Genomic DNA, 26,076 nt, shown 5'->3' on the forward strand with positions numbered 1-26,076 from the left:
TTCTCAGACTCCCTGCCTCTCATGGGCTGCTGTTGTGTAACAGTTACTGTTGGTAGGAGGCATTAGAGTTTGGGAGGGGGAGTGGGGGTGCTGCCCATCATCATGAGGTCTGCTCTGCCCTAACTTTGCACCAGGATGGGCTCTTCATTGCTCTATCCTGATGAAAAGCATGTTTATAGGCCCCTGCAGTGTAGAGGGACATTTCTGGCACTATTACTATTAATACACAACAGACTGTAGCCACTAGATTGGTGATTAAGGCTTGTGGCGAGTTCTGCTGCAGAGTTCCAGGATGGAAGCTTAATACTGAAAAAGCAGGATGTAGTTTGGGCGACATCTAGTGACCGTTCGTGGAGCCAATCACAATTTAATTCGGACCTGTTTTTATTGGCTTGACGAAAAAAAGTCCCGCCAAAAGCTTCACATTCGCAAAACTGAACGTGACAACACCCTATCGTTTATTTTGTAACAGTAGTAAAAGCTGCCCCCTTCACAGTTATGCGACACCGTGATCCGCGTCTCCAAATACCGAGGAAAACGGTAGCATTGCGAAGGCGGGCGGTATGACGTCATCAGCCTGCGCCCCGGTGGGTGTCTGTCTGAGGATGGAGAGCGGCTGAGCGAAGCGGCTTTTGAATGAAGATTCAAGCGTCCCGACAGTTCATCTGCGATTTGAAGAAAGCACCCTTGTAAGCAATTCAAACTATAAAACACTACACTGTTCCGGCTTTTCCGTAGGAGCGTAATAGAAAATGTCTCTCTTGGCGACAAATCGAGAACTAAAATGTGCAGTCAGTTCAGTAAAGGTCGACTGAAGTAGCTTGATTAACTGGACTCTGGCATTTTTCATAATTTCCCACTTAGCAGTTGCAGTTTCTTTTCGAATACTGTTACTGATGATTGTCTTTATTTGGGTTACAACATGCACGTAAGTATGTAGCTATTAGCCGCAATTTAAATCTAATTTTAATTATTTATGAAACTCGTGTGGCTTTGGCTACGGTAGTAAATGAGTACAGCAGTAACACCCCGGACTTGACTGTTTGTTTAAGATCGAGCGCTTTTGTGTTCCGCCTTACAGTAACGAATTTGAGTAGAATTCTACAAACATATTCAAGTTATTAATTCAGTAGGAAGGGTCACTTGTGCTGCCGTTGAGTGAACTTTACGATCGGTCCTTTTATAACGTGGCCAGACAGTGTAATTCAAACTCTGGGAATCTCTCAGAATGTTTCTTTTCTGGTGGGAGCGTAATTTTGAAATAATAAATAACTTTTTGTTTTTTTAGCTACACTCGCAGACTGTCATGCAACTATAGGAAAGGAAATCCATGCTTTGCCTCAGAAACTAGAAACTACAAACTGTTATACGATCCTGGCACAAATGATGCCCTATGAAGCCGTCAGTGTCAGTACGTGAGCTACTGAATGGAAAACCGTGTATAAATATTTCTAATGCTCTGCAGTGTCTTTAACCAGTGCCTGAGGAAGTTTGTCCCAGCATGGATACCATACCCAATCCCGAGGAGGCGGGGTCTCGTCGAGGCTCCTCCCACTCCCCCAAGTCCCCAGGCTCCTCATCCAAGGTAGGTGGGCGTGGCACAGTCTGAGGAAGAGGTGTAACTCAGGGGAGCCCATCATTCTCTTTAATAATAGTAATTCATCACACAGTGTTTATACAGTGCTTTTCTGGACACTCCACTCAAAGAGCTTTACAGGTAATGGGGATCCCCTCCACCCCCACCAGTGTGCAGCCCCACCTGGATGATGCACCAGACCGCTCCCCACACACCAGCTCTCAGTGGGGAGGAGAGCAGAGGGATGAAGCCAGTTCAGAGAGGGGGATTATTAGGAGGCCATGATGGGTAAAGGCCAGGGGGGAATTTGGCCAGGACGCCAGGGTAACACCCCTACTCTTCAAGAAACATCCTGAGTTTTTGAATAACCAAAAATACTCTGGACCTCGGCATTACGTCTCATCCGAAGGACAGCGCCTTTTTACAGTATAGTGTCCCCGTCATGGATGGGGAGTTTTGTGCCTGATCATGCAACGGCTACTCTGCAGTTTCCCATTGTGGTGAGACAGGGCTGTGTAGAGTGCACGGTTACTAATTAATTCCGATGTTAATTAGAATGTGAAGGCCAAACTGAGGGAGGTGGCTAGCAGGGGACTGTGTGGGGGCGCGTCTGTGTGAGCCCCTCTCATTGGCTCTCCCCTGTGCCCCTGCCCCCCCCAGACCCGTGCAGCGCTTACCGCACGACCCTGGCTGACGGATAGCTCTGCCCTCCCAGGCGCTTGCTCATTAAACGCTCCGCTGCTTACAGAGGCACTCTGCCCCTACACGTCTGGCCCAGGAGGCAGGTGGCTCCAGGACAGAGCTCTGCCGGAGAGGGAGTGTGTAAAGGCGGAGCAGGTGGAGAGGGCAGGAGGTGCACAAGGCCCAGGAATGAAGGCTGCACGAAGTACAGGTGGCTGAGAGGTTGACCCCTTTCCACGCAAAGCCCCTGAGAAAGATTTAAGGATTTAATGCTGTTACTCACTGACACAGGTGCAGTACTTGCCTTTTTCCCAGAATTTGGAAATGCTAGAAAATCTCCAGGTTTCTACCCTTGTAGAAATCGTTTCCTACAATCTCGTAATGTATAGGTTTACAATAATGTATACAGTATCTTGTCAGACTGTGTTTGTCGCTTGCATCCAGTGACAGCTTTCTCCCCCCAGGCTATCTGCTACCAATGCCATGGTTTCATAGCTCCTGCAGGGGACACACGAGGGCTGTTGTTTGCGTTTAGGAAGAACAGTGTTCCGTGCGGATGCTCCGCGGTTGGAAAAAAAGACGGCATAGTGGTCCAGTCATGTAAAAATAGCTTTCGGGCTTCTGCTTGAGATCGGCTCCAGTGCGGTTTCTCGCGTGCCGTGTGGTTGAAGCCGATACTGTGGGTTCTTTTAGAGAGCAGCTGGATGAGATCCTGGGATCAATTAGTAACCAGACACAGTAACGCCGGCGTTCCTCCTCATTGCTCTCCTTTGGTAAAGGCAAGTAATGCACCTGATGTTTATGTGTTTACGTCATGTCAGTTACATTTTACATTGTAGTCACATTACATCGGGGCTCTTTGATGGGGTAAGGTTTCCAACTTGACCCCAGCGTACTTGAGCAGGAGGTTCAGGGACTGAGAGCAGGAGCTGGTTTCTCTTGGACACAGAGAGGAGATCGTGGGACAGACTGCGTGTCCGTATTGCTAATGTGGAACCGGACTTTGTGACCTCTCTGATCCTCTCCTGCAGTGGCAGCACTGCACTGAGGGCCGAGCTGAGGCCACGTCCAGCCCTGCAGCTGCTGCACCAGAGCTTCTTGATGTTGCCCTGTGCGTCACAGGGCACAGTGCCAGTCATGGCTCTCGGAGCTGTAGCTGGGTTAATTTTTAAATGTCATTTGGCTGTGGTGCGCTGAGCCGGAGGGGCAGAGGCAGGGGCGTGTAGCTCAGGTGTGTGTCTGAGACGGAGCTGGTTAAAGATGCTGTGATCTGGCTCCACACTCCACACTCTGCTCTCGCCCTGTACCGCCTGCGGACCAGCCGAGATAACAGCCCTGCAGTTTGGTCGGCCATCCAACTCTGTTCAGTCTGTACCTCTTTGTGCTTTCTTTTTCTTTGCATTTTTCAGCTTCGTTTGACTTCTTTCCCCTTTCATTTTTCCTGCTTGTTTTTTTTTTATTTAGATACATTTACTTCAGTGCTTATTCTGTTCATCTGTGTATCCATTTATCTGTTGGTCTATTAATCTTGTCTGGGTGCATTTACCTGTCGCTCTGTTAATTCTGTCTGGGTGCCAGCAGCCGATCTCATGTGAGGAAGGCGTGAAACAGAAGATTGGAATAATAAAGAAGACTGCCGCGTGTCTGTCCGAGCTCAGTCACATTATGTGTCCTATGGTTTGGTATTAATAAAATGTCAACGATTAATGGCTTGTGCAGGATTAAGGGGTTTGTCCTTAGGGACAGCTAAGAGCTTGCTGAGCACGGAGAGTCTCATCCTGGCTTGTCTGAAGCGCTGGCCGGCCCACAGGACGGTCCAGCTTGGCCCTGTCAGGCTGTGACTGGACAGCTCGGGGATTCACCCTCACTGGGGTGATTGGCTATTTCTCTGACCGCTCGCGGTCTCTCGTTCCCTCAGAAGAAGAGCTCCAAGCCCTCCGGCCAGCCCCAGGGTAAGAGGACCGCTCTGCAGGAGGCGCGGAGGAAGGGAAGGATGGACAGAAGCCGAGGAGAAGAGGAGATGACCGCTCAGCTCAGAAACCTGGTACGAGAAGCTTTCCGCAAGGAGTCAGTATCGTCCTGTCCTTTTTTCCATCCTGTGGGCTCCTTCTGCCAGGCACTTTGAGCTGTTCCAGGTTCTACTGCGACCTGCAGGCTTTTGTATCTACAGTGAGGCAAAACTAGGCGAGGAATCGTTTGTGTGTCACCTCAGTTTGAGGAGATTCTGAAACGGGGCCTGGCTCAGGCAGCTGTGCAGTGGGAGTCTGGATCACACCCCCTCCCCGATGGGGTAAAACTGATCTTCTCTCCCATCCTGGAGAGCTGTGGCCCGGCAGTATTTCTAGAGAACCCAAGATCATCAGAGTTTAAACACGGGGAGGCAGGGGTAAATGAGGGTAAGTGAGACACAGTAAATCGGGGGCAGATTTGATTACAGACCACAGGCTTTCCAGGAGCCCCTGAAGCGAGTGTGTCCGTGTGTCGCTGTCGGTGCTGAGAGCGCTCGCTCGTCTCCGCAGGACCTGGGCAGCAAGCTGGGACCCTCTGGGACAGGCCTGGCCTTCACCGAGATCTTCACGCATTACAGCTGCCTCTGGGACAGCAGGTCAGGCACCACAGCGACCGTCTGACAAGCTGCTTGCCCGACTGTCTCTGTCTGTCTCTGTGTCTGCTCTCACTGCCCTGTTGTCTGGAGGAGAGTACAGTTCCCCGTCTGTCTTTCTGTGTCCCTCTGTCTCTGTGTCTGCTCTCACTGTCCTGTCGTCTGGAGGAGAGTACAGTTCCCCGTCTGTCTTTCTGTGTCCCTCTGTCTCTGTGTCTGCTCTCACTGTCCTGTCGTCTGGAGGAGAGTACAGTTCCCTGTCTGTCTTTCTGTGTCCCTCTGTCTCTGTGTCTGCTCTCACTGTCTCATTGTCTGGAGGAGAGTACAGTTCCCCGTCTGTCTTTCTGTGTCCCTCTGTCTCTGTGTCTGCTCTCACTGTCTCATTGTCTGGAGGAGAGTACAGTTCCCCGTCTGTCTTTCTGTGTCCTTTCTTTCACATATCTGCCAGCTGTGTGTGTGTCTCTGTCTGTTTTCTGTTTGTCCCTGCTTTGCAGTGTCTCTTCTCTTCCTGGGTGTCTGTCTGCTTGCCTGTTTATCTGTAGACACTCTGCTTGCTTGTGTCGAACACAAGTAGGCTAAAGGCACACAGTTTCTGGACTGAATTCAGCAGGTGGGGGGATTTCATACAAAAAAAAAAACATTTTGGAAGAGCACATCTGAATTGTGAAATTTGTCGTTTGCTTTGTCTTCTTCTATAAATGTCCCGCTGTTTGCAGTCATGTGGAGTGTCCTGCGAGAGTGAGCACCATCATGGAGAAGGCCCAGCAGCAAGGGCTGGTGTCCCGGTGTGTACGGGTCGAGGTGAGGGACAAAGGCTTCGGGCGCGGGGCAGTTCCCCCCCAGAGATCTGCCCAGGGAATGTGCGGCTCTTTGTTCGATGTGCAGTCGCTGTGCGTGCTGTGCCGCTGTCTCTGGGGTGAGAGAGAAATGTAACGACTGGTCCACACAGGGAAAGCATAGACATGTGAGGGTCCAGACACACACTCGCACCGGAAGCTAATTAATCAATCAAAATGTTTTGGGACTGTGGGGGGGAAGCCCACGTGAGCACAGGGAGAACATACAAGCCCCACACAGGTAGCGACCCAGGAGTCAAACCCGGGACCACAGTGCAGCGGATCAGGAGTACTAACCACTGCTCCACAGCATTGCCAACCCCCCCTCCAATCTACATCCGAACCCAAAGACGATCAGCTCTCTCTCCCTGTGATGCGCGCGGCCTGGCTCTGGGATGGGGACGAGGAATGGTGCGGGAGCTGGGATTCTCACCCTGTCTGTCTGTCTGTCTGTCTGTCTGCTCTTGCAGCCGCGGGCCGCCACTGACCAGGAGCTCCTGCTGGTGCACGCGTGAGGCCCGCCCCTTTCCCGCCGCCCCGCTGGACTTCGGCACCTGCTCGTTAATGTTCGCTGGAGAGGGGCAGCGAGCCGGAGTGTTATGGGGGGGTGGGGGGTGGGGGGTGGAGGGGGGGTTGTTGCTCTGCCCAAGTGTTGCCACCCGAGGAAGGATGTGGCCGGAGCCTCAGTGGGATATCAACCAGGGTTGTGCCGGCTGTAGATTATTGTCAGTAATAGTGATCGGAGGAATTCCTGTCTGTGCTGGAGGCACGACTCTTACAGACGCGGTGGCAGGGAAGCACTGGACTCTGGTCTCGGACTCTTACTGGCCGGTCAGTCGCTGGCCGGTCCTGCAGTTCCTCACCCCCCCCCCCCCCCAGCCTGCCGCCCCGCCGTATACAGCAGGGTCTCGGCATCGGCGGATGTAGAATTCACGCGTTCGCTTACTTGCGATCGGGTCAGGCCGGGGGGGTGGGGGGGGGTCTCGTACAGAAATAGAGTGGGGAGGGATGAAACCGAGCCGAAGGCCGAGAAAGAGACGCTTTTCCGATTAGCAGCGTGCCAGACCGGGAGCGAGCCTCTCGTTTTTATATTCCAGCGATCGCTCCCGGCTCTGAGTTTGTTTGTTGCAGTTGGTTAATGTTATTTTAATTACCTTAAAATCGGTGCATCAGTACTGTAGTTATGCGTTGTGCGACGGTATAGGCCTAGACGTGGCTATAGGGGTATTTGGCTGCTCGTGGTGCTTCTCTGCACCGAACCCTGGAGACCCCGCTGTCCTGACAAACAGTGTTTCAGGTGGAGTCCAGCGGTAGTGCTGTCTCTGTATCTGCTAGTACCTGTAATAGTCCGGATGCCGTGCGATCACCCGTGGGTGTGTTCCCTGTGCAGTAAGGAGTACGTGGAGCTGATGAAGTCCACCCAGACGATGAGCCAGGAGGAGCTCAAGACGCTGTCCGACACCTACGACTCCGTCTACATTCACCCCGTGAGTCCAGCCTAGAGAAGGGGGTTCTGTTTGCTCTCTGCCGGGCTCGGGAACAGCCCGGTCTCCGGCTCTAACATCCTAGAGTATTTGGGAAGAAAAAAGCTTTGCTGTTGCTCTTTGGCGGCTTAACAAGTAGTTAACCAGTGTCAGTTTGGCTCTGTGGCTAAGGATCTGTGGCTGGAAGGTTGCCGGTTCAAATCCTGTGGTGGGCAGAGGAATCCTACTCCGTTGGGCCCCTGAGCGAGGCCCTTCACCCCAGCTGCTCCAGGGGCGCTGTGCAAATGGCTGACCCTGCGCTCTGACCCCCAGCTTCTCTCCCTGTCTGTGAGTCTCATGGAGAGCAAGCTGGGGTCTGTGAAAAGACACATTCCTCATGCAAGAAATTGTATAGGGCCAATAAAGTGATGTTATCTTCTGTCAAACAAATTTTGATTTTAAATAGCACCTTTCAGGGAAAACAACCTCACCAAAGTGCTGTACACTGAAGGCAGTTTGTAATGGGCTTGGCTGAGTGATCTGGGAGACTCCCAGATGGGATAACCCCGAGGACAGTTTCTGGAGCTCTGTGGAATCATGGGGAAGGGACAGAGCTGTCTTGGAGACCGCAGGAGACTGTACCGGGGGCTGTGGTGGACCTGGAGAGACAGATAGCAGCTAAACTGGGCGGATCTCAACCCTGCGAAGCACTCTCATGTTTCACATAGAGTACTTCAGGAAATGCAATAAAAGCACCTGGCGTTTGAAGATTAGGAAGACTTGGCCGTTACGAATCAGTCAAACAAGTAGTTTTTTCAGTTCAGTGCCGAAGAGTCTTCAAGATTCTTGTTCCACATGGTCTATAAATTAATTGAGCGAGTCTCCGGTTAAACTGATGACTTGCTCAAAGCCTGATTGGGTGGTGCCCTGTAACCTGAGGCTCTCTGGGACCTGATGGTGCCGCCCTGTCTGTCCGCAGGAGTCGTTCCGCTGCGCCCGGCTGGCGGTGGGGTCGCTGCTGCAGCTCGTCGACGAGGTGATGGCATCGCAGCTCAGGAATGGATTCTCTGTCGCCAGGTAACCCCTGACCAGGAAGTGACATTAAATTGTAACCCCTGACCAGGAAGTGATATTAAATTGTAACCCCTGACCAGGAAGTGATATTAAATTGTGTTGTTTGCGGGCTTGTGGGGAGCTTCTTTCTGAGCTGAGGGGCACGAGTAGATTTTACTGGCCGAAAGGTGCAAAACGTCATCCGCTGTGGCTGAAAGCTATATAACTGCACTAATAGCTGTTGTACAATAGATACCACATACTGTATACATGCTGATAAACTATGCCATAGACAAGCTGTGCTGAACGTACCCACCTGTTCCTTTGTCATCCGTGATTTTTCTTTCTCTCTTTCTTTTTGTTGTTGCTTGAGTTCTCTCAGTTTTGATTTTGGATTTTCTCCTAGACCTCCCGGGCACCACGCGCATGTGGACAAGATGAGCGGCTACTGCATGTTCAACAGCGTGGCGATCGCGGCCCGCTACGCCCGGGAGAGGCACGGGCTGGAGCGGTAAGGCGCTCCGGAGGGCTCGGACACGGACGCCCCCGGGGGGGTGGGAGGGGTGTTTCGGTTTGAGGAGCGCTCCGGTCTGCGCGCGCTTGGGCCTGGGCGTGTTGGCGTGCGCGCTCGATCTGCCTGCCCTGGCACCCCTGTCGCCGCTGACCCCAGGGGCACGGCCCAGCCCCGCGGGTGATAATGCGAGTGATCGGCAGAGTCGGAGTGTGAGGCGGCGTGGGACAGCACATGGAGTTGTTATAAACAGTTTGTCTTATACCCAGCCGAGCTAGAATCGCCAGCTGTGTGTTACGTATAGCTGGGAACCCCGTAGTCTCACATATGGGAGAATGAGTAACTGTGGGCCGACTCCTGGTGGAGTGACCCTCCCACCTTCCAGGCAGTCTTTTAACGTACTATGGGCAGTAATTCTCCCTGCTGGAGGATCAGCTCTGATTGGAGGAGGGGCGGGTCCCTCATCAACAGCACCACCCCCTGCTGGATAATCAGCTCTGATTGGAGGAGGGGTGTGTCCCTCACCAGCAGCACCACCCCCTGATGAGAGATCAGCTCTGATTGGAGGAGGGGTGTGTCTCTCACCAGCAGCACCACCCCCTGATGAGAGATCAGCTCTGATTGGAGGAGGGGTGTGTCCCTCACCATCAGCCCTGCACACCTGCAGGAGCCCGGGAGACCTCAAGACTAATAGCTTCATTTAAAACATCCTCTCTCTCTCACTCTCACAGCATCCTGATCGTGGACTGGGATGTGCACCACGGCCAGGGAATCCAGTACATATTCCAGGAGGATCCCAGGTTTGTGAGCACGCGCTTGGATCGCGGGGTGAGGGGAAGGTTCACGGTCTCCGCTGCCGAGCCAAGGGCTTGAGGCCGGAGTGTCAGGTATTGGGTCATTCTGGCCCAGTTATCAGCATTAATAAGAGGATTAAGGATTGGCGGAGCTTGGCCGGAGCCTCGGCTCTGGGTGCAGGAAGCTCTGAGCTATGGGGAAGATTGAGAAGGCTGAGTCACTGCTGTGTCTGTTTCTGGTTTTATCAGTCATTGTTGTTGTAGATCTCTGGCATCTTGGGCCTCCCTGGAGCGAATAGCATTCCGTGGGTGTCTTCTGTAACTCCCCTCTTTTTTTCTGTGCCTGCCCTACAGTGTGCTGTGTTTCTCAGTGCATCGCTATGAAGACGGGCGCTTCTGGCCCCACCTGGTGGACTCGGACCGTACTGCCGCGGGGAAGGGGGCGGGGCGAGGGTACAACATCAACGTGCCCTGGAACCAGGTGAGCGCCGCACCGCGCCCCCCACTGTGGGCAGGGCTGGTAGACCCCAGTGCCCGCGACACGGGGGTGAATTTTATACAGTGCCCTCCGGCTGGCAGAGAAGTTAGCTGTGCTCTCATGACAGCCCCCTCTCGCCCTTTTCCTCCATAGGTGGGGATGAAAGATGCCGATTACATCGCCGCCTTCCAGCAGCTCCTGCTGCCTGTGGCCTACCAGGTGAGTGCGCCTCCCTTTCGTCTGCATGCCTTTCTTCCCCGTGACGGGGGAGGAGTTAGTTGGGGGGGTGGCAAGGTGGCGCGGAGGATGGCGTTGCTTATTCACAGCACGGGGGCCCTGGGTTCGTTTGCCATGTCACTGTCGGCATGGAGATCGCGCGTCCTCCCAGTGTTTGCATGGGTTTCCTCCCGCAGTCCCCAGACATGCTAGTAGGTTCATGGGCTCCTGGTGCGAGTGTGTGTGTCTGTCTGTGTGTGTGTGCCCTGCGACGGACTGGCGTCCTGTCCAAGGTATGCCCTGCCTTGTGCGTGATGCCTTCTGGGATTGCGACTCTGTATTAGATAAAGAGGTTAGAAAACAAATAGATGGATCAAATTAGGGTTTGTACCGCAGAACAGGCCAGCAGGTTCCAGGCTACAGGATCCAGTTGCCTGGCTGACTCAGAATGAATGGAATTAATGCATCACCAGTCTTTACACCTAGACTGTTTGAAAGCAGGAACGGGGAAGGGCAGACCGGCTCCTCCAACCTCCTGGTGTAGCTCAAACCACACAGTGACGGTGGTCTCTGAAGTCCTTCTGCATGGGTTTTCCTTTTCTATTTTTTTCCTATATAGATGCAAAAACTAAAGTTTGTGCAGTACTTTGCAGACGGTCCCTAACAGCCCTTTGCTTTGTGTGCAGTTCCAGCCACAGCTTGTGCTGGTCGCAGCTGGGTTCGACTCTGTGATCGGGGATCCCAAGGTAAGCGGCACCCCCTGTGACAAAGTGAAGAATAAAGAACTGCTTTCCTCTGCTTTCAGTGGGCTACGTGTTCCCCTAAGAAAGGTTCTGAGTGAAAGCAGTTGATGGTTTGCAATTCCGAAACCTGCTTACCAGATGCGCTGCTAGCATGAAGTCTGAGATAAGCCTCATCTTAATTTGTTCCTTAGCTTGTCCTGCTCAGCTGGGAAGAATATCTGGACCGACAGTTTGCTTAGCTGCAAGTTAACATGTCTTTTGAAGTCTCTGCTTTCAGTAACACTTCCAAAATCCCTGCGTGACTGAAGCTCTTCGGTACTTTATAATGTTCCCTCTCAACACTCCCCAGTCTTGGTCTGCTCCAGCTCTCCGGCTGTGTGCCCGGGTAGCAGGGTGCCGCCCGGTGCCCCGCAGCGCTGTGCTCTGACGGGTGCTCTGTGTTTCAGGGCGAGATGGCAGCCAGCCCTCAGTGCTTCTCCGTGCTGACTCACCTGCTGCAGGGGCTGGCCCAGGGCAGGGTGCTGCTGGCCCTGGAGGTGAGAGAGAACACAGACCGGCCCCCAGGAATCCAGAGACCGCGGGGCTTGTCTCTGGGAGCCATCGTCGTGAGGGGGGGGGGGCTGCGGGGAGGGCGGGAGCTGGGGTAGAGACTCAAGCAGGGCAGCGATTCGGGCTGATATGTCATTACTCCCTGCCCCTTGCTCTGGTCTGCTGACAGAAAGCTGGGAGCTACTGACCTTCCCCCAGGTACCCTGCAGAAGGTGTGTTCTGTGTCTCTGATAGAGACGCAAGTCAGACTGACCAAGGTGCCTTTCAGTTCCAGGTGAGAAAGGGGAGAAGACAGCTGTTCCAGGCATTGAACAGTGGTGAAAATTGCAAATGATGAATTTTGAATGTAGCACATGTGGGGAAGTTTTGGCACTCTTGTCCTTTTCTTGTTTGCATTTTTGTGCCTAAAGAGACCTGAAAAATTGCACGCAAGTAGTCATGCAAAGGTGCTTTAAACGTCTTGTGTTTTTGTGCGTCTAGGGATTGTGGGGGTGTTTACAGATGTTGTTTTTCTGTTCACCCCTATAATCTCACACCCCTTCGTGATGGCCCTGAACATTTCCACACTGCTTCTGTGTTGCTCAGGGGGGGTATAACCTGCAGTCCACAGCGGAGGGGGCGTGTGCGTGTCTGCGCAGCCTCCTTGGAGACCCCTGTCCCAGACTGGCCACTCCTGGAGCCCCCTGTGACAGGTAAGGGGTCTGAGATATGGCGAGGTTGTCTTCATTTAAAAAAAAACTTTTTATTTAATAACAAAATAATTCACAAACACAACGTATACCGTACTGTGCAAAGTCAAATAATTTACAACTTTGATCTTTGTTTAATTTTTTTATTGTATTATTTTTTTATATGATTGACTATTAACATTATGCCGGCATGGATGGGAGGTTACATCTAGAAATATAATCAGCAAAAACACAAGAGACCAACAATCTAGACAAAACACTGTTTCATCCACTTTCACAGAACAAAATGAGGTCTCGGTGAGGCCACGAACCCAGTCCAGGCTTGCCCGCATTTGCTAAACCTTTCTGCTTGTAACCTAAGAGGAAAGGTGATCTTTTCCTTCATATAAATCTCCTTCGCAACATTGATCCAGTGTTCCGATGTTGGGAGCTTCAGTGAACCATTTTCTCGAGAGAGTTTTCTTACTAGCAGCTAAAAGCGTTGCGTGGCAGAATCTCACAGGTCACCCCTCCAAAGAAGGGTTATATCTCCATCTCTGTCTCTTCCGTCTCCAGCTCCGGGGCGAGAGTGGGACTTTCGCCACCTGACCCCTTCCAGAGACTCGTGTGCTAATCCAGCAGGGGTCCGAGCATCATGCTGTTGCACTCGGCACGGGGGGAGGGTGGGTTTCGGCAGACAAACGCGGAGACAGCGGTTTCATGCACGCCGTTGAGAGTCCCCGCGCCGGCGGCGTGTTGAGCGTCCCCCGTGTGCCTGTGTGCGCTGGCTGTGTCTGTACCGTGTTCTCTGTGTGTGTTCCAGCGCCCTGCAGTCCCTCTCCCAGACCATCGCTGTGCACTACCCGTCCTGGAGCAGCCTGCAGGTCCTGGGTGAGTGTGCCAGGGTCTCGCACCCTCTTCCTGGAGCTCGGCGGGATGCTTTCTTTGTCCTGTTTCTTCTGCACTCAAAGCCTTTCTCCTCTGAAGGGCTTTTGTCGTCATTTGTTGCTGTCTGTGTCTGCCCCTTTGCAACCACTACTGCATTCTAAGCCCTTCTGTTCCTTTGTGCTCATTTTGTCACCTCCAGTCTTTGTGACTGTTTCCATGGTTAAAACTTTTTTTTTTATTTCCCTGTAAAGCGCTTTGAGGAGATGCTTTTAAAGGCGCTATGTAAAATGATGTTTAAAATTTTCAAAGTTTCATGGCTAGCCCTCAAGGGTCCCAATGCCACCCCTCAGGCAGAAACTACAGTTCTGCTTTCCTTGCTGCCGCAGGGAGAATCCCATCGCAGGGCTGTTGAAAACTTGTTTTGCTAGATCCACCATCAGTGGCTTCTAACTGCTCGATTGGTTCCGACCAGAGGCTGGGGAAATTCTGCAAGACACCGGTGATGAAGTCACTGTTTTGGACGATGCACGGATAATCAGTTTGGGTTTAGAAAAGGCAGGTCTTGCTTTAGTAAATTGTTAGAGTTCAGTGAGTTCAGTTCAGTGGCGCCGACAGAGTATATAATGTTTAAATATCAGAAGTCTTTTATCATGAAAGATAGGTATTCACCGTAATACAGTTATTAGGTTTAAGAATTGGTTCATAGACAGGAAACAGAGGGAACAGATAAGCGGTAAATGCTTAATTTAATGATGTGATTAGTGGAATATTGCAGAGATCTGTACTTGGAGCACTGCTCTTCCCAAATTCATATCCGTGATCTGCTGTGGATTCTGAGGTTGCAGCTCACCAGCCAAGAGGGTTAGCACAAGCACTGTGGAAGCTGCAAAAGACGTTCAGACATTTACACTGAATTTAGAACCGGGCGGACAGCTGGCCGATGATATTTAGTGTAGACAAGTGCAGTGTGTTAGTTTCAGGTCGCAAATTAAGATATAAATCAGGAAGCACCGAGCCTCAAGAAGGTGCTGATGAGGAAGACTGGGGTCTTGATGTCGACACGCCGTTTTCATCTTCCGGGCGGTGTGGGGGAGGCAATAAAGAAGGCAAACGGAATATCGGGATGTGCCGTTAAAAGCGCGGGATGTAAATGAAGGGATTTGGTATTTAAATTGTCGAATGTGTCTGTGTTCTGCCGAGCCGCTCGCAGGACCGGTTGCTCGGGCGCCTCTGGACTTTTCTGGGGACTCGTCCCAGGAGCTGCTGGCAGAGTCCCCTGCCGAGACCCGGTCCCCTCCGAGCTGCAGAATTCCAGCAGCACCCGAGCGAGGAAGTGAAAACTTAGCCAGTGGTGTTCATGGACTGGCTAGTCAGAATGGCAGGACGTTGGTGGCTGCCCTTTGTGAATGTGTGCTGGACTGGGTGAAAACCTGTTAATAACATTGAAAGCTGCCTTTGAAACATCGCCTCATGTTTTGAGTGAAATAATGGCTCTTTTTCCAAATTCCCGGCCTTTAAAATAAACAAGCCTGTCTTGTTAACCCTTTCCACTCCCTTCTCAGTGCTCAGTGTTTTGCTTTCATATTTGATGCTGGCTTGCTTTATTTGACTAGTTGATCGCCTGCCAGGCTGTATGTGCAACCAGGCTAATTCTGTGTTTGCTCAGAGGGCGGGCCCATTCCGGCGGGCGATCCCGATGCCCCGTCTGTGCCGCCAGAGGCCAGTGTGGGCCAGGAGGTGGAAGAGCGCCCCCCGATGGTCACGGGGCTGGTGTACGATGAGAGGATGATGGAGCATCACAACATGTGGGACAGGTCAGCCCCTTGTTCCCGACCTCTTCCGCTTTGCGAGCCTCTGGGGTTCGAGAGATCGTCAGCCCATAAGCGCCCAACGCTTTTGACTTGGTGCGAAACGTTTGGGACAGCTAGCAGGTGCTTCTTTACGCTAAGAGGTGTGGGAGTGTGGAGCAAGCCGCCCAGCCCACGTTTTTGAAGCCGATTTCCTGGATTCTTTCAAGAAATGTCTGGTTCGAGGTCCTCAGATCAATTAGCTGAGAGTAGCCAAACGAGGTGGTTGGGCCAGATGGACTCCTTCATATTCGTTTATATGTCTTGAGTCCTGCAAGGCCGGTTAATCAGTATTGTCAGTGTGTTCTTGGGATGTCCGCCTCAGTGAAGGGCGATGCCATGTGAAAGCACATCCGGACCCTGCCTGTTCTCAGTCATTTTCAATCCACCGGCTTCCACTTAACACTTAGATCAACGATTCGTGTTTCTGAGCCTTCAGGTCTTCCCCTGGAGGGGGCTGCCTGGTTCTGGGCAGCCGGTGTGTCTGCGGGGCTTCATTCCACCTCAAAGCTTAACGAGCGAAACCAGCCGATTGCAGGCTCAGCTGGACCTGTTTAGCAAATTCTTCTAATGTAGTCCAGGTGGGCAGCTGCGTCAGCAGGCGCAGGCTGCAGAGGAACAGGTAAAGGTTTATTCCAGGCTGAAAAGAGAAGAAACGAAACATGAACATTTCGGCTGTGTACACACCTGAAGTAGGCTCCACCGCCGAAACGTGTTTCGTTTCTTCTCTTTTCAGCCTGGAATAAACCTTTACCTGTTCCTCTGCATCTTCTTCTAACGGCTGTTTGGCCATCTGTGAGAAGTTAATACTTGTTGAATACGTGCATATTGTTAAGAAACAAGGCTTCTTGGGCTGTACAATGTTGTTTTCTTTACAAATTCATAATATTTCCCAGGATCGATCAGTGCTGTGTTTCTGCATATTTTCTTTCATGAAAGATACTTGATGATCTGCTGTTTTTTTTTTAAATTTTCTTTATGAGCTCCTTATGTGTGGCTTTGTTGTTCCATGCTGCGGTTGGGGTGTGAATGTCCGCGTGCTCCCAGCCACCATCCGGAGCTCCCCCAGAGGATATTCCGGATCTTCTCCCGTCACCAGGACCTGGGGCTGCTGTCCCGTTGCCATCGGATACCAGCCCGCCGTGCCACCGAGGAGGAACTCGCCATGTGTCACAGGTACGGGGGGGGGAGGGGGTTGTACTGGAACAAACCATCTGGTCAGGCTGACGGGGGGAGACAGGCTGAGACCACAGAGGCTGAAGGTGTCTCTCTGAAGGCTTGCCTGCCGTGTCTTCTCCCACGCGTCGCGCACACCGCCGGCCCGTTCCCACTTTCTTCTGCTGCTCCTGTCCTTTTGTTCGGCCCAAGCACGGATAATTGCGTGTGTCCCTGTTGTCGCGGTCTCGCCAGCTCGGAGCACATCGCCACGATCAGGTCGACGCAGGGCATGAAGCCGCGGGAGCTGCACCGGCTGGGGGCGGAGTACAACTCCATCTACATCAGCCCCGAGAGCTGGGGCAGCGCGCGGCTGGCCGCGGGGGCGGGCTTCAGCGCCGCGCAGGCCGTCCTGGCCGGGCAGGTGAGTGCGCCGGGCCCGCGGGCACGTGCCGCGTCCTTCCTGTGTGTCCGCTGGGCGTCCGCGGGTTCACCGGTGTGTGTGTGTGTCTGTCAGGTGAGGAACGCGGTGGCCATAGTCCGCCCCCCGGGCCACCACGCGGAGAGGGGCTCTGCCTGCGGGTTCTGCTTCTTCAACAACGCCGCTCTGACGGCTCGATACGCCCAGAAGCTCTCCGGCAGGCCGCTCAGGTGGGTCCCCTGGGGCGCGGGGCAGGGGGCACAGTGGGTCAACATCACTGCACCAGGAGGCACAGCACAGTACATCACTGCACCAGGAGGCACAGCACAGTACATCACTGCACCAGGAGGCACAGCACACAGATACAGTAGATCAGTGAGATCTTAGGGGTATAGCTGTCCTACTCTGTTGGGCCCCTGAGCAAGGCCCTTCACCCCAACTGCTCCAGGGGTGCTGTATAAATGGCTGACCCTGCGCTCTGACACCAGGCTTCTCTACCTGTCTGTGTGTCTGTGTGTCTCCTGGAGAGCAAGCTGGGGTCTGCGAAAGACGAATTCCTAATGCAAGAAATTGTATAGGGCCAATAAAGTGATCTTATCTTATCTTAAACGCAGCTGTGCAGTAGTGTGCGGGCAAGATTTTTCCCCAAATGTGAAATCACCCCCTGTTCCCTTGTCACCCCCAGGGTGCTCATACTGGACTGGGACGTTCACCACGGCAACGGGACCCAGCACATCTTCGAGGAGGATCCCAGGTATTGTAGAGGGGAGCCCTACATCAGATGGGGTGTTGCAGCCCTGGTGTGACCCCTGGTCACCCCCCGGCAGCCTTACCGTCACAGCTCTTGGTTTCTAGTTTCTGCCGCTCTGAGGGCAGACTCCCTGTTTACCCATCACACCCATCACATCCATTTTCTTACCCTTCTTCCAGCGCAGGGTCCCGGGGCAGCCCAAGTCTATCCCAGCATGCAACAGGGGCAAGGCAGGGAACACTCTGGACAGGACTCTAGTCCATCACAGAGCAGACGGACACAAACACACTCACGCCAGTTCTCCCAGAAGCCATTTAACCCACCATATCAATATTATTATTATTTAATTCCTTACACTTACAGTATATAGCGCTTTTCTGGAAACTCCACTCAAACCACCATACAAGTAATGGGGATCCCCTCCACCACCAGTGTGCCCCCACCTGGATGATGTGACAGCAGCCTGAGTGCACCAGTACTCTCCCCACACACCAGCTCTCAGTGGGTAGGAGAGCAGAGTGATGAAGCCAGTTCAGAGAGGGGGTTATTAGGAGGCCATGACTGGTAAAGGCCAGGGGGGAAATTTAGACAGGATGTCACAATTACCTGCTGAGCTTCAGTCAGTTGCCAGTTATGAGTTGCAGGGTGATATAGCTGCTGGCTATAAGCATGTCAGAGGTGATTCTTCATTAGAGAGGCGGTACTGTCGGGGACACGCCTCTCTTCCAATCAGAGCTGATTCTTCATGCAGGAGGCGGTGCTGTCGGGGACACGCCTCTCCTCCAATCGGAGCTCACTCTTCATGCAGGAGGCGGTGCTGCCAGGGACACGCCTCTCCTCCAATCAGAGCTGATTCTTCATGCCGGAGGCGGTGCTGCCGGGGACACGCCTCTCCTCCAATCAGAGCTGATCCGCCAGCAGGGGATTAACGCTTCCTCGATCTCCCCTGTGATAGGTCTCAGGGGTGGTGGCTGAGTGAAAAACACACCGCTGATGGCTCCAAATGGGTGTTTATAACGAAAACGTTTGGAGATTCCAAATTTATGTAACAAAAGAAGCAGACCAGATCGCGCTCATCCCCAACCGGTATTTTTAGCAGGGTGTTTTGTTCTTTCTCTCTGTCGTCTGTTGTCGCCGGTGTCTGATTTCCATCCTTTTTCCTCTTCCTCCCTTCTACCCCTCCACGTCTCGCCCAGCGTCCTGTACATCTCCCTGCATCGCTACGACGACGGGCTGTTCTTCCCCTCCTCGGAGGACGCGGACTGCGACCGGGTGGGCCTGGGGCCCGGGCGGGGCCACAACGTCAACATCCCCTGGAGCGGGGGCGGGGCCAAGATGGGAGACCCAGAGTACCTTGCAGCCTTCCACTGGGTCGTCATGCCCATCGCGCGGCAGGTCAGTCAGACAGACACATGCAGCACAACCCTGACCCTGACCCCCAGCCCCCCGCCACGCGCACAAGTGCCACCTGCGCTGTCTGGCTTTTGGACGATTGTGAAGATTCATGATGCTCATACCCCTTGTTTAGCCCACCCGGATGTATTGCAATGGAAAATGTTTTTTTGGAGGGTTTGGGAAACTGGCAGCGTCTGAATTCTCTCAGCTCTTTCCTTTTATTCAAAACCTGAAGCATAGCTGCTGGTGGATTTTAACGCGCCAGTGGGGCTTGAGTGAGGGGGGTTCAGCCAAAAAACAAAGATGATATTTTTTCAGTGTAAATTTAGTCTAATCACCTCCCTTTTTAAGCCAATTTGTAGAAGCCAGTTGTGTGTTTTTCTAGGGGGGTACGATACCGGAGACAGCACACGGGGGAGATGGAGGATTTGCCTCGGATTAGTCAGCATTCTGGCCAAAGACCTGAATCCCCAGTAGATTTTCTTGGTGCTTGTCTCTGTCTCAGAAGGGAGCTCTCCTCTTCCGCGGCTGCCCTCGGTTCAGGCAGGGGTTTGTGCTGTACTAACTTTGCAGTGCCGTCTTCAGTACTGAAGGCTCTGCTCTGCTGGACGCCTTCGGATTCTGTGTCAATTCCACAAGTTTGCCCTCTAGTCTCTCCTTTGGAAAACAGCTTCTGAAATATCCCTCCCGATGTAGTGTGAAGGCTGACCCAGCAGATTCAGATGCAGTTAAGAAGCTCCTCGTGTGTGTTTGTGTTTTTTAAAGTCCTATAAAATAAAGCTCATTTGAAAAGTGGCTTCTACTCTGCAGAGGTGGGAACATGTGTGTGTTTGTCCTTCACAGTGCAGTAGTGGTGATCTGTTTCCGTTGGTAACTGTGTTTTTCTCTCTCTCTCTCTCTCCGCACTCAGTTCGACCCGGAACTGGTCCTGGTGTCGGCCGGGTTCGATGCAGCGCGGGGTGACCCCCTGGGGGGGTACCAGGTGACCCCTGAGTGCTACGCCCACATGACCCACCTGCTGATGAGCCTGGCGGGTGGGAGAGTGCTGGTCATCCTGGAGGTGAGGGACACACACCGACTCCGATTGTGAGAGCTGGCTCTGGGTTCGAGCCCCGCCTTCTGCCACTAGCAGGGGCAGAATTGGTTGCCAGTTTTCTGATCTCCATCCGTCTGTTTTCAGCAGACCTGGTAGGGCCTGTCCCAGGAGCGCGGGCAGTGGGCTGGGGCGACGCCAGTCTTCTCTGAAAATCATTGTAATGCACATCGAGCCGAGCGATACGACACTGTTGGAGAAAATATTTTTTTTAGAAATATTTATAATAATAATAATAATAATAATTGCTTACACTTATATAGCGTTTTACAGGTAATGAGGACTCCCCTCCACCACCACCAGTGTGCAGCCCCACCTGGGTGGTGTGACTGCAGCCATAGTGTGCCAGTACGCTCTCCACACATCAGCTCTCAGTGGGGAGGAGAGCAGAGTGATGAAGCCAGTTCAGAGAGGGGGGTTATTAGGAGGCCATGATTGGTAACACTATAGGACACTGGGGTAACACCCCAAATAGGAGGTAATAGGAGCAGAGGGGTAAAGAACAGAGCCAGTTCAGTAAAGGCTCTTCTAAAGAAGAAGGTTTGGAGTCTGGATTTGAAGGAGTTTAGAGAAGGTGACTCTCTGATATCCTTGGGGAGAGAGTTCCAGAGACGACAACGACGGTACTCGAGCTCAGGGAATGTTTTACGATCTGTCCCCAGTATCTTCACAAAGTCAGTGTGGGGCAGCAAACAAATATTGGGCCGACTTATAAGGCCCGACCCCCCCCCACCCGTGCTGCCACAGTTCTCCCTCTGGCTCTGGATGACGTCGGATCTGCAGGGCAGCTCCTTACCCAGCTGTCTCTTCCCGTCCCTCTCAGGGCGGCTACAACCTGAACTCCATCTCCGAGTCCATGGCCTCGTGCACGAGTGCCCTCCTGGGAGACGGCCTCCCGCCGCTGGCCGGCCTGCCGCCCCCGCACCCCAGCGCGGCCAGGACCATCAACCGCGTGCTGCGCGCTCAGGCCCCCTACTGGAGCTGCCTGAAAATACAGCGTAAGTTCCCGCTGGCTCGCTCCGCGCCGGATCGGAGCTGACCTGTTTGGAAACCTGTTTTCTTGACATGGAAAATCAGAGGTCGCTCGCACCTTAGAGACTGTGAAACAATATTGAACCTGGGGGTGTTTAATTCAGTTTTATTAAATTTGATTTGATTTATTTAAATTGGTTGTAACGGCCGGCCTCCTAGTGCACGGCGCAATGAATAACATTTAATGAAATGCTCAGCACCGTTAAACATTCAAGATGTTCAGAGCGCTGCCAGCAAAATGCCCACGGAGTTGATTCCCTGCTTGGCTTTTCCCTACAGTCCCAGAGACCCTGCGAGCTTCTCTGCCCTCCCTGAAACAGCAGAGTCGCCGCTCTGCAGAGCAGAAGGGCAAGAGGTCGCCGGGACAGGCAGCGACTCCTCGCAGGAGTCCACGCCTGGGGTCACAGCCTGCGACCCCGGAGCAGGGTGCTGTGCCCGTGTCGCCCCCTGAGCGAGGAAGCGAGGAGAGGGGCGGAGGGGTGCAGGACATCACACAGGGTCTGCTGATGCTGGACCTGGACACGCCCTCCTCCTCCCCAGCCAATCCGAGCCCAACCTCCCTGCCTGTGGGTGGGGCCAGGAGGAAGGCAAAGCCCGCCCCCCTAGAGAGCAGTGATGTCATCAGTGCTGGAGGTGAAAGGTCAGACACTACACCCCAGCCCACCCTAGAGCCGACTGAAGGAAGAGAGAGTGGGGATCTGGTCCTGAAGGTGGAAACTTGTGAAGTGCAGGTGGGTCTGAAAGGGATTGTGACATTCATCAGGCATATTTTGCTTCAAGCATACTGTACCCTGTAGAAAATGATATCTGCTTTGATATAAAGCAGACTCCCACTGAAGGCTGGTTTGATCTGTCATAGATTGTTTTAGCATCGCACTGTTGTATAAATCATAGTGACGAAGACCAAAAACATAGTTTTAATGCCATGTCTGCCTTTGTAATCGAACTAGGAGTAACAACACTTAATCTGGAGGAAATCTCAGTACGGTACTAGCAAAGGTGGTGCTTTATTCTTGTTAATTGAGCCCTATTTCAGCGATGCTGCGTTAAAATAAATTCTGTGTTTTGTAACATCCGAGTTAAAAATCAACAGACTGCCTGCCTAAGCCTCCTATACCAGATAGATGCGTTCCTTTCTGTATATTCACTGCTGCGCCTTCAAATACATGCTTTTTGCTGTTTTTGGTTGAATGATATTACAGGCTCTGGTTTAAACGGTTTGCATGCCTTGTCTTGTGTCATTACCCACGATGCTCTCCTTGAGCATGACTGGAGTTCAGGTTCAAATTCTGTTCTTGACTCGAGCATTAACAAGGATCTGAGTCGGTTTTCCTGGGGTGGTCTTTGGCTCTGACTTTTAGTTTGTGGTGAGTGTTGCCTGGTAAAAGCCCTCTCTCTCCGTCTCCATTCTGTTCCAGGCGGCCACTCGTCTCCCCCCCGGGCCCGTTGCCGAGGGCGACCAGGAGGCGCGGCTGGAGGGGGCCTGCGGCGGGTCGAGTCAGGTGGTCTGCGAGGTCTTCTGCCCGGATCAGGGCGTCGCAGGGGTAGGACGTCCGTCCTTCTGGAAGGAATGTTGTTGATTGGGAGGGAGTTGCAGACCATAGGTGTCGGGGGACTAGGGTTCGGGGTGTAAGGGTTCTGGGGTTCGGGGTGTAATGGGGACTGGGGTGTAGAGTTTGGGGGACTGGAGTGTAGAGTTTGGGAGACTGGGGTGTAAAGTTTGGGTGGACTGGGGTGTCAGATATAGGAGGACTGGGGTGTAGAGTTTGGGGGACTGGGGTGTAGAGTTTGGGAGACTGGGGTGTAAAGTTTGGGGGGACTGGGGTGTCAGATATAGGAGGACTGGTATATAGAGTTTGGGGGGACTGGGGTGTCAGATATAGGGGGACGGGTGTTTAGAGTTTGGGGGACTGGGGTGTAGGACGGGGACAGTATTGTGCACTACTGCCTCCCGGGTGTGGTCTGCTCCTGAGGCCTGGCTCTCCTGCGCGCTCTCGCCTTCAGGCCTCGATGTTCGTGGTGGAGCCCCTGCCCTGGTGCCCGCACCTGGAGGGGGTGCGGCCCCTCCCTGCGGGGGGCATCGACGTGCTGCGGCCCTGTGAGGACTGCGGCGCCGGGATCGAGAACTGGCTCTGCCTCACCTGCCACCAGGTACGAAGACCCTTCCGGCATTTTTCCTTTTTCCTTTTCTTTTTTCTTCTTTCGGTTTTCGCCAGCCTCCCACCGGCGCCTCCCGACGGGGCGTCGACTCTTACCCCTGTTCGCCGCGGCTCCTCCCCCTCCCGCACTGTTACAGCCCCTTAACCCTTAAGCCCGGGTCCGAGGGGCCCGGAGCTATAATAACCCCAAGACTGCGAGCTGGCGCTTCTATCCCACGAGACTCGCAGCGACCAGGGTGCGAGCTGTCTGTCCGTCGGGGGGGGGGGGTGGCGGGAGCAGTCAGAGGGTCCCGGCAGGGTGTCCGGGGACCTGCCTGCGCGCTGGCGCCCCGTGTGGTGGTTTGAAGCCGTGCACGAGTGGCGGCGCCGGGAGCCGCGGGGTGGCCATGTGCTGCGCTCAGGCGCCGTCTCCCCCTGCTCCCCCCACAGGTGCTCTGCGGCCGATACGTCAGCGGGCACATGGTGGCGCACGGGCTGGCATCGGGGCACGCGCTGGTGCTGAGCTTCGCCGACCTGTCCGTCTGGTGCTACGACTGCGAGGCCTACGTGCACAACGAGGTAGGGGGCCGTCCGGCGGGGGGGGGGGGGTCTGCTCTTGGGCTGGCGCGGGGGCAGAGGGGCTGGCGTTTCGTGTCCGGCTGATAAACGAAAGAGATTATGACCTCTGTCGCAGCGTTCCTTCATTCCATCCTTCCTCCTTTCCTTCCTTTGTTACTTCATTCATTCAGCCGACCAGTTACTCAGTCAGTACTTAACTGCCACCCCACCTAGCTGCGTGAACTGGGGCTTGGTGAGCTCATACCATAAAAGGACCTGCGAGGGCAGCGTACAGCAGAAAGCCAGTGATAGGCAGCACCCACCAGCACATCTTCACACCCCAGCGCTTTAGACACACACCGGCGGTACAATCAATAACAGCAAGGGAGCGGCGCACACTGGCGCACGCTGAGAATCCGCACCTGACGTCTCAGGAGGAGGAGCCAGCTTGTCCCCCTGCAGCGCGGGAGACGCCCGGAGAAGGAGCACCTCGTTTGTGTCTCCCAAGCTGTCCATCTTACAGAAGGCTGTTCTACTTTCCGCTGTCACTATCTCACAAGCCCGGTCAAGCGCGTGCTGCCCCCTCCTCGCCATCTCACTCCCGTTCTCCGTTTTCCTCGTGCAGTCTTCTGCCAGATGGTTAGTGTGTTACAAGCTTCTGCGAGTTCAGGTTTAGGGGTTGGGTCTGCACAGCCAGATCCTCGGGACTCCCCGTCTTCTCTCACACCCCGTGCGCAGCTGCTCCTGCTGGCGGAAGACGAGGCCGCTCGGCTCCTCGCCCAGGCTGTCCCCTCGGGCCCGAAGCTCGCCAGTCGGCCGGTGCTGCAGCGTGGCCTCCGGCTCTCTCACGCCCCCTGCTGTCTCCCCCAGGTGCTGCACGAGGCCCGGAACGCGGCTCACTGCGCTAAGTTCGGCAAGGGAATTCCTCGGACAGAGTGAATCCTCGCGGGACGGCGGCGGGAGGACAGGGAGGGGGCCGAGAGAGAGTGCGAGAGTGGGAGTGAGTGAGAGTGAGGCGGTACGAGAGGAGACGAGTTACTGTGTGAACCTCCGTCTGCACCAGCTGTCTTATCCCCCAATGGGGTGCGTCCAGCTGCCCTGCCTGCCCTTTGCTGGGGCAGCTACACCCAGACCCGACGCCTGGGTCGATACAGGGGGAACTGAACTGCCCTGACGCAGAGCCATCGCCCCAGAGGCACAACCCCAAGCACCAAACCCGGCATGCTCCAGCAACACAGCAACACGCTCGTGTAGGAAGGCAGCCGTGTTTCTGGGAGGGCTGCGGGACAGCTGGACAGACCCTGCAGCGTTTGGACAGGGGGGAGGTGCTTGTTTTTAATCCGGGGGGGCTGTGCAAACGGCAGCCCCACCACAGTCACAGAGGGGCCTCCAGCACCAGCGCTGATTTGATCTCGTTTTAAGCGGTGAGTTCCTTCTGGTGTGAATGAGTGAGTGGCGTGTACTCTATGCAGAGACTGGGGTCATGGAATTATCAGTGTTTTTAATGTTATCGCTATAATTATAAATCCTATTATAATGTTGTGTGTACTGAATGACCGCTCATTAATTTCCTGGATCCCTCCCAGACCGAACACAACGGATCTTCCTTTTCCACTTCCGGCCGGTGTGCAGCTTTGATTTTGTTCCCCTCTCGGTGTCGCTGCTTAAAGAGTCCCCCCCCCCCCACCCCCCCGCTGTGGTGTGTGGGCTGCGGAGCTGCCGGAAGGCCGTTGGTGAGTCCAGTGGGGCAGTCTGTCCCGTGAATTGCGCTGAAACCCCTCGGTCCGGCGCTGGGTGTGTGGGAACAAAGCGGCGCCCCCTCGTCCCCTCCACCACCAGCAGACAGACTGTGGACTCTTCGTTCCCTGTGGCTCCTACCAGCTAGCGTTCCTGCCTTTAAAACTGGGAGCAGCCTGTCTCCGACACCGGTTATCTACCGTCTGAACAAATCGAAGCAGGAGACCGAGACGGGCCTGTGTGTTTCCTGGGGTGCACAGCACAGCCAGTGTTCAGTCAAGCTCTGGCATTTAAGGACACAGCCTCGTTAGAGCAGGAAGCTTGTTTGTCTTCCTGTTACCTTCCCAAAAGAGACCCGGACCACGGCTGAAGACCGACAGCAGTGCCACGGATTAGTCTGCCTACCTCGCCAAGCGTTAACTGTCCCACACGGGGTCTCGGGGTTTTCAGGACCACCAGCGCGGCTCTTTCGGTTTGCCGTAATAATTTTGACCATGCGCAGATCTCAGATTTTTTATTTGCCGTCGTTTATGAAAAGAAAATCGCTGTGTAAGCTAGGTGCTGATTTTGTACCTTTGTACAACACGCCTGTTGGTTCACCTGTTATTAAAAAAGGTTGACCTTGTTCTGGTTTTAATCTTGTTTTTTTTTTTCCTGCTCCAAATGCTGAGTACATAGTGTTTGTTTTAAGTACTGGAATGATTTGTAAGTTTAAACATGTGTCCATATCAGCTGCAGTGCTTCAAAACCTCATGCTATAAATCCTGCCAACACCTCTGGTGTCAATTGTCATCTCATCCAGCTGTTTCTTGGAAAGAAACAGGGTTTTGGCTCTACAATGGCTGGGCACCTTGATCCACACTCCCACCACCCTTTGTGTAAAGTAGTGCC

The 26,076-nt window shown here is 53.7% G+C and overlaps 1 protein-coding gene across 4 annotated transcripts; it reads left to right on the forward strand.

Moving 5' to 3' along the window:
• The first annotated feature begins 581 nt into the window (after positions 1 to 581).
• hdac6 (histone deacetylase 6) lies at positions 582 to 25,810 on the forward strand. Of its 4 annotated transcripts, none has more exons than XM_088905956.1 (29): positions 582 to 689; positions 1,479 to 1,585; positions 4,176 to 4,301; positions 4,777 to 4,862; positions 5,576 to 5,660; positions 6,166 to 6,206; positions 7,086 to 7,182; positions 8,138 to 8,235; positions 8,618 to 8,722; positions 9,454 to 9,522; positions 9,871 to 9,997; positions 10,148 to 10,213; positions 10,897 to 10,956; positions 11,400 to 11,489; positions 12,088 to 12,194; positions 12,994 to 13,061; positions 14,725 to 14,872; positions 15,953 to 16,081; positions 16,316 to 16,484; positions 16,578 to 16,711; positions 17,167 to 17,235; positions 18,429 to 18,627; positions 19,538 to 19,687; positions 20,544 to 20,718; positions 21,032 to 21,483; positions 22,171 to 22,296; positions 22,757 to 22,903; positions 23,341 to 23,469; positions 24,319 to 25,810. In XM_088905956.1, exons 2-29 carry the CDS (start codon positions 1,502 to 1,504, stop codon positions 24,385 to 24,387), a joined length of 3,405 nt encoding a protein of 1,134 aa, XP_088762082.1. In that variant the 5' UTR covers positions 582 to 689; positions 1,479 to 1,501; the 3' UTR covers positions 24,388 to 25,810. The 4 variants fall into 4 exon arrangements, with proteins under 4 accessions (XP_088762082.1, XP_088762111.1, XP_088762091.1 ...); XM_088905985.1 differs by having other exon boundaries at positions 584 to 689; positions 4,179 to 4,301; XM_088905965.1 differs by having other exon boundaries at positions 599 to 689; positions 1,466 to 1,585.
• The last annotated feature ends 266 nt before the right edge of the window (positions 25,811 to 26,076 follow it).

This window comes from Atractosteus spatula, chromosome 2, assembly GCF_055471065.1.
Source record: "Atractosteus spatula isolate fAtrSpa1 chromosome 2, fAtrSpa1.hap1, whole genome shotgun sequence".
Taxonomy (NCBI): Eukaryota; Metazoa; Chordata; class Actinopteri; order Semionotiformes; family Lepisosteidae; genus Atractosteus; species Atractosteus spatula.

What these genes read in the sequence shown, in the direction of transcription:
- hdac6 (XM_088905956.1), top strand. Translation starts at nt 1,502, where the DNA reads ATGGATACCATACCCAATCCCGAGGAGGCGGGGTCTCGTCGAGGCTCC. An exon ending in CCCGGTGTGTACGGGTCGAG is followed by an intron (nt 5,661 to 6,165) that starts GTGAGGGACAAA and finishes CTGCTCTTGCAG; the next exon opens with CCGCGGGCCGCCACTGACCA. An exon ending in GAGAGGCACGGGCTGGAGCG is followed by an intron (nt 8,723 to 9,453) that starts GTAAGGCGCTCC and finishes TCACTCTCACAG; the next exon opens with CATCCTGATCGTGGACTGGG.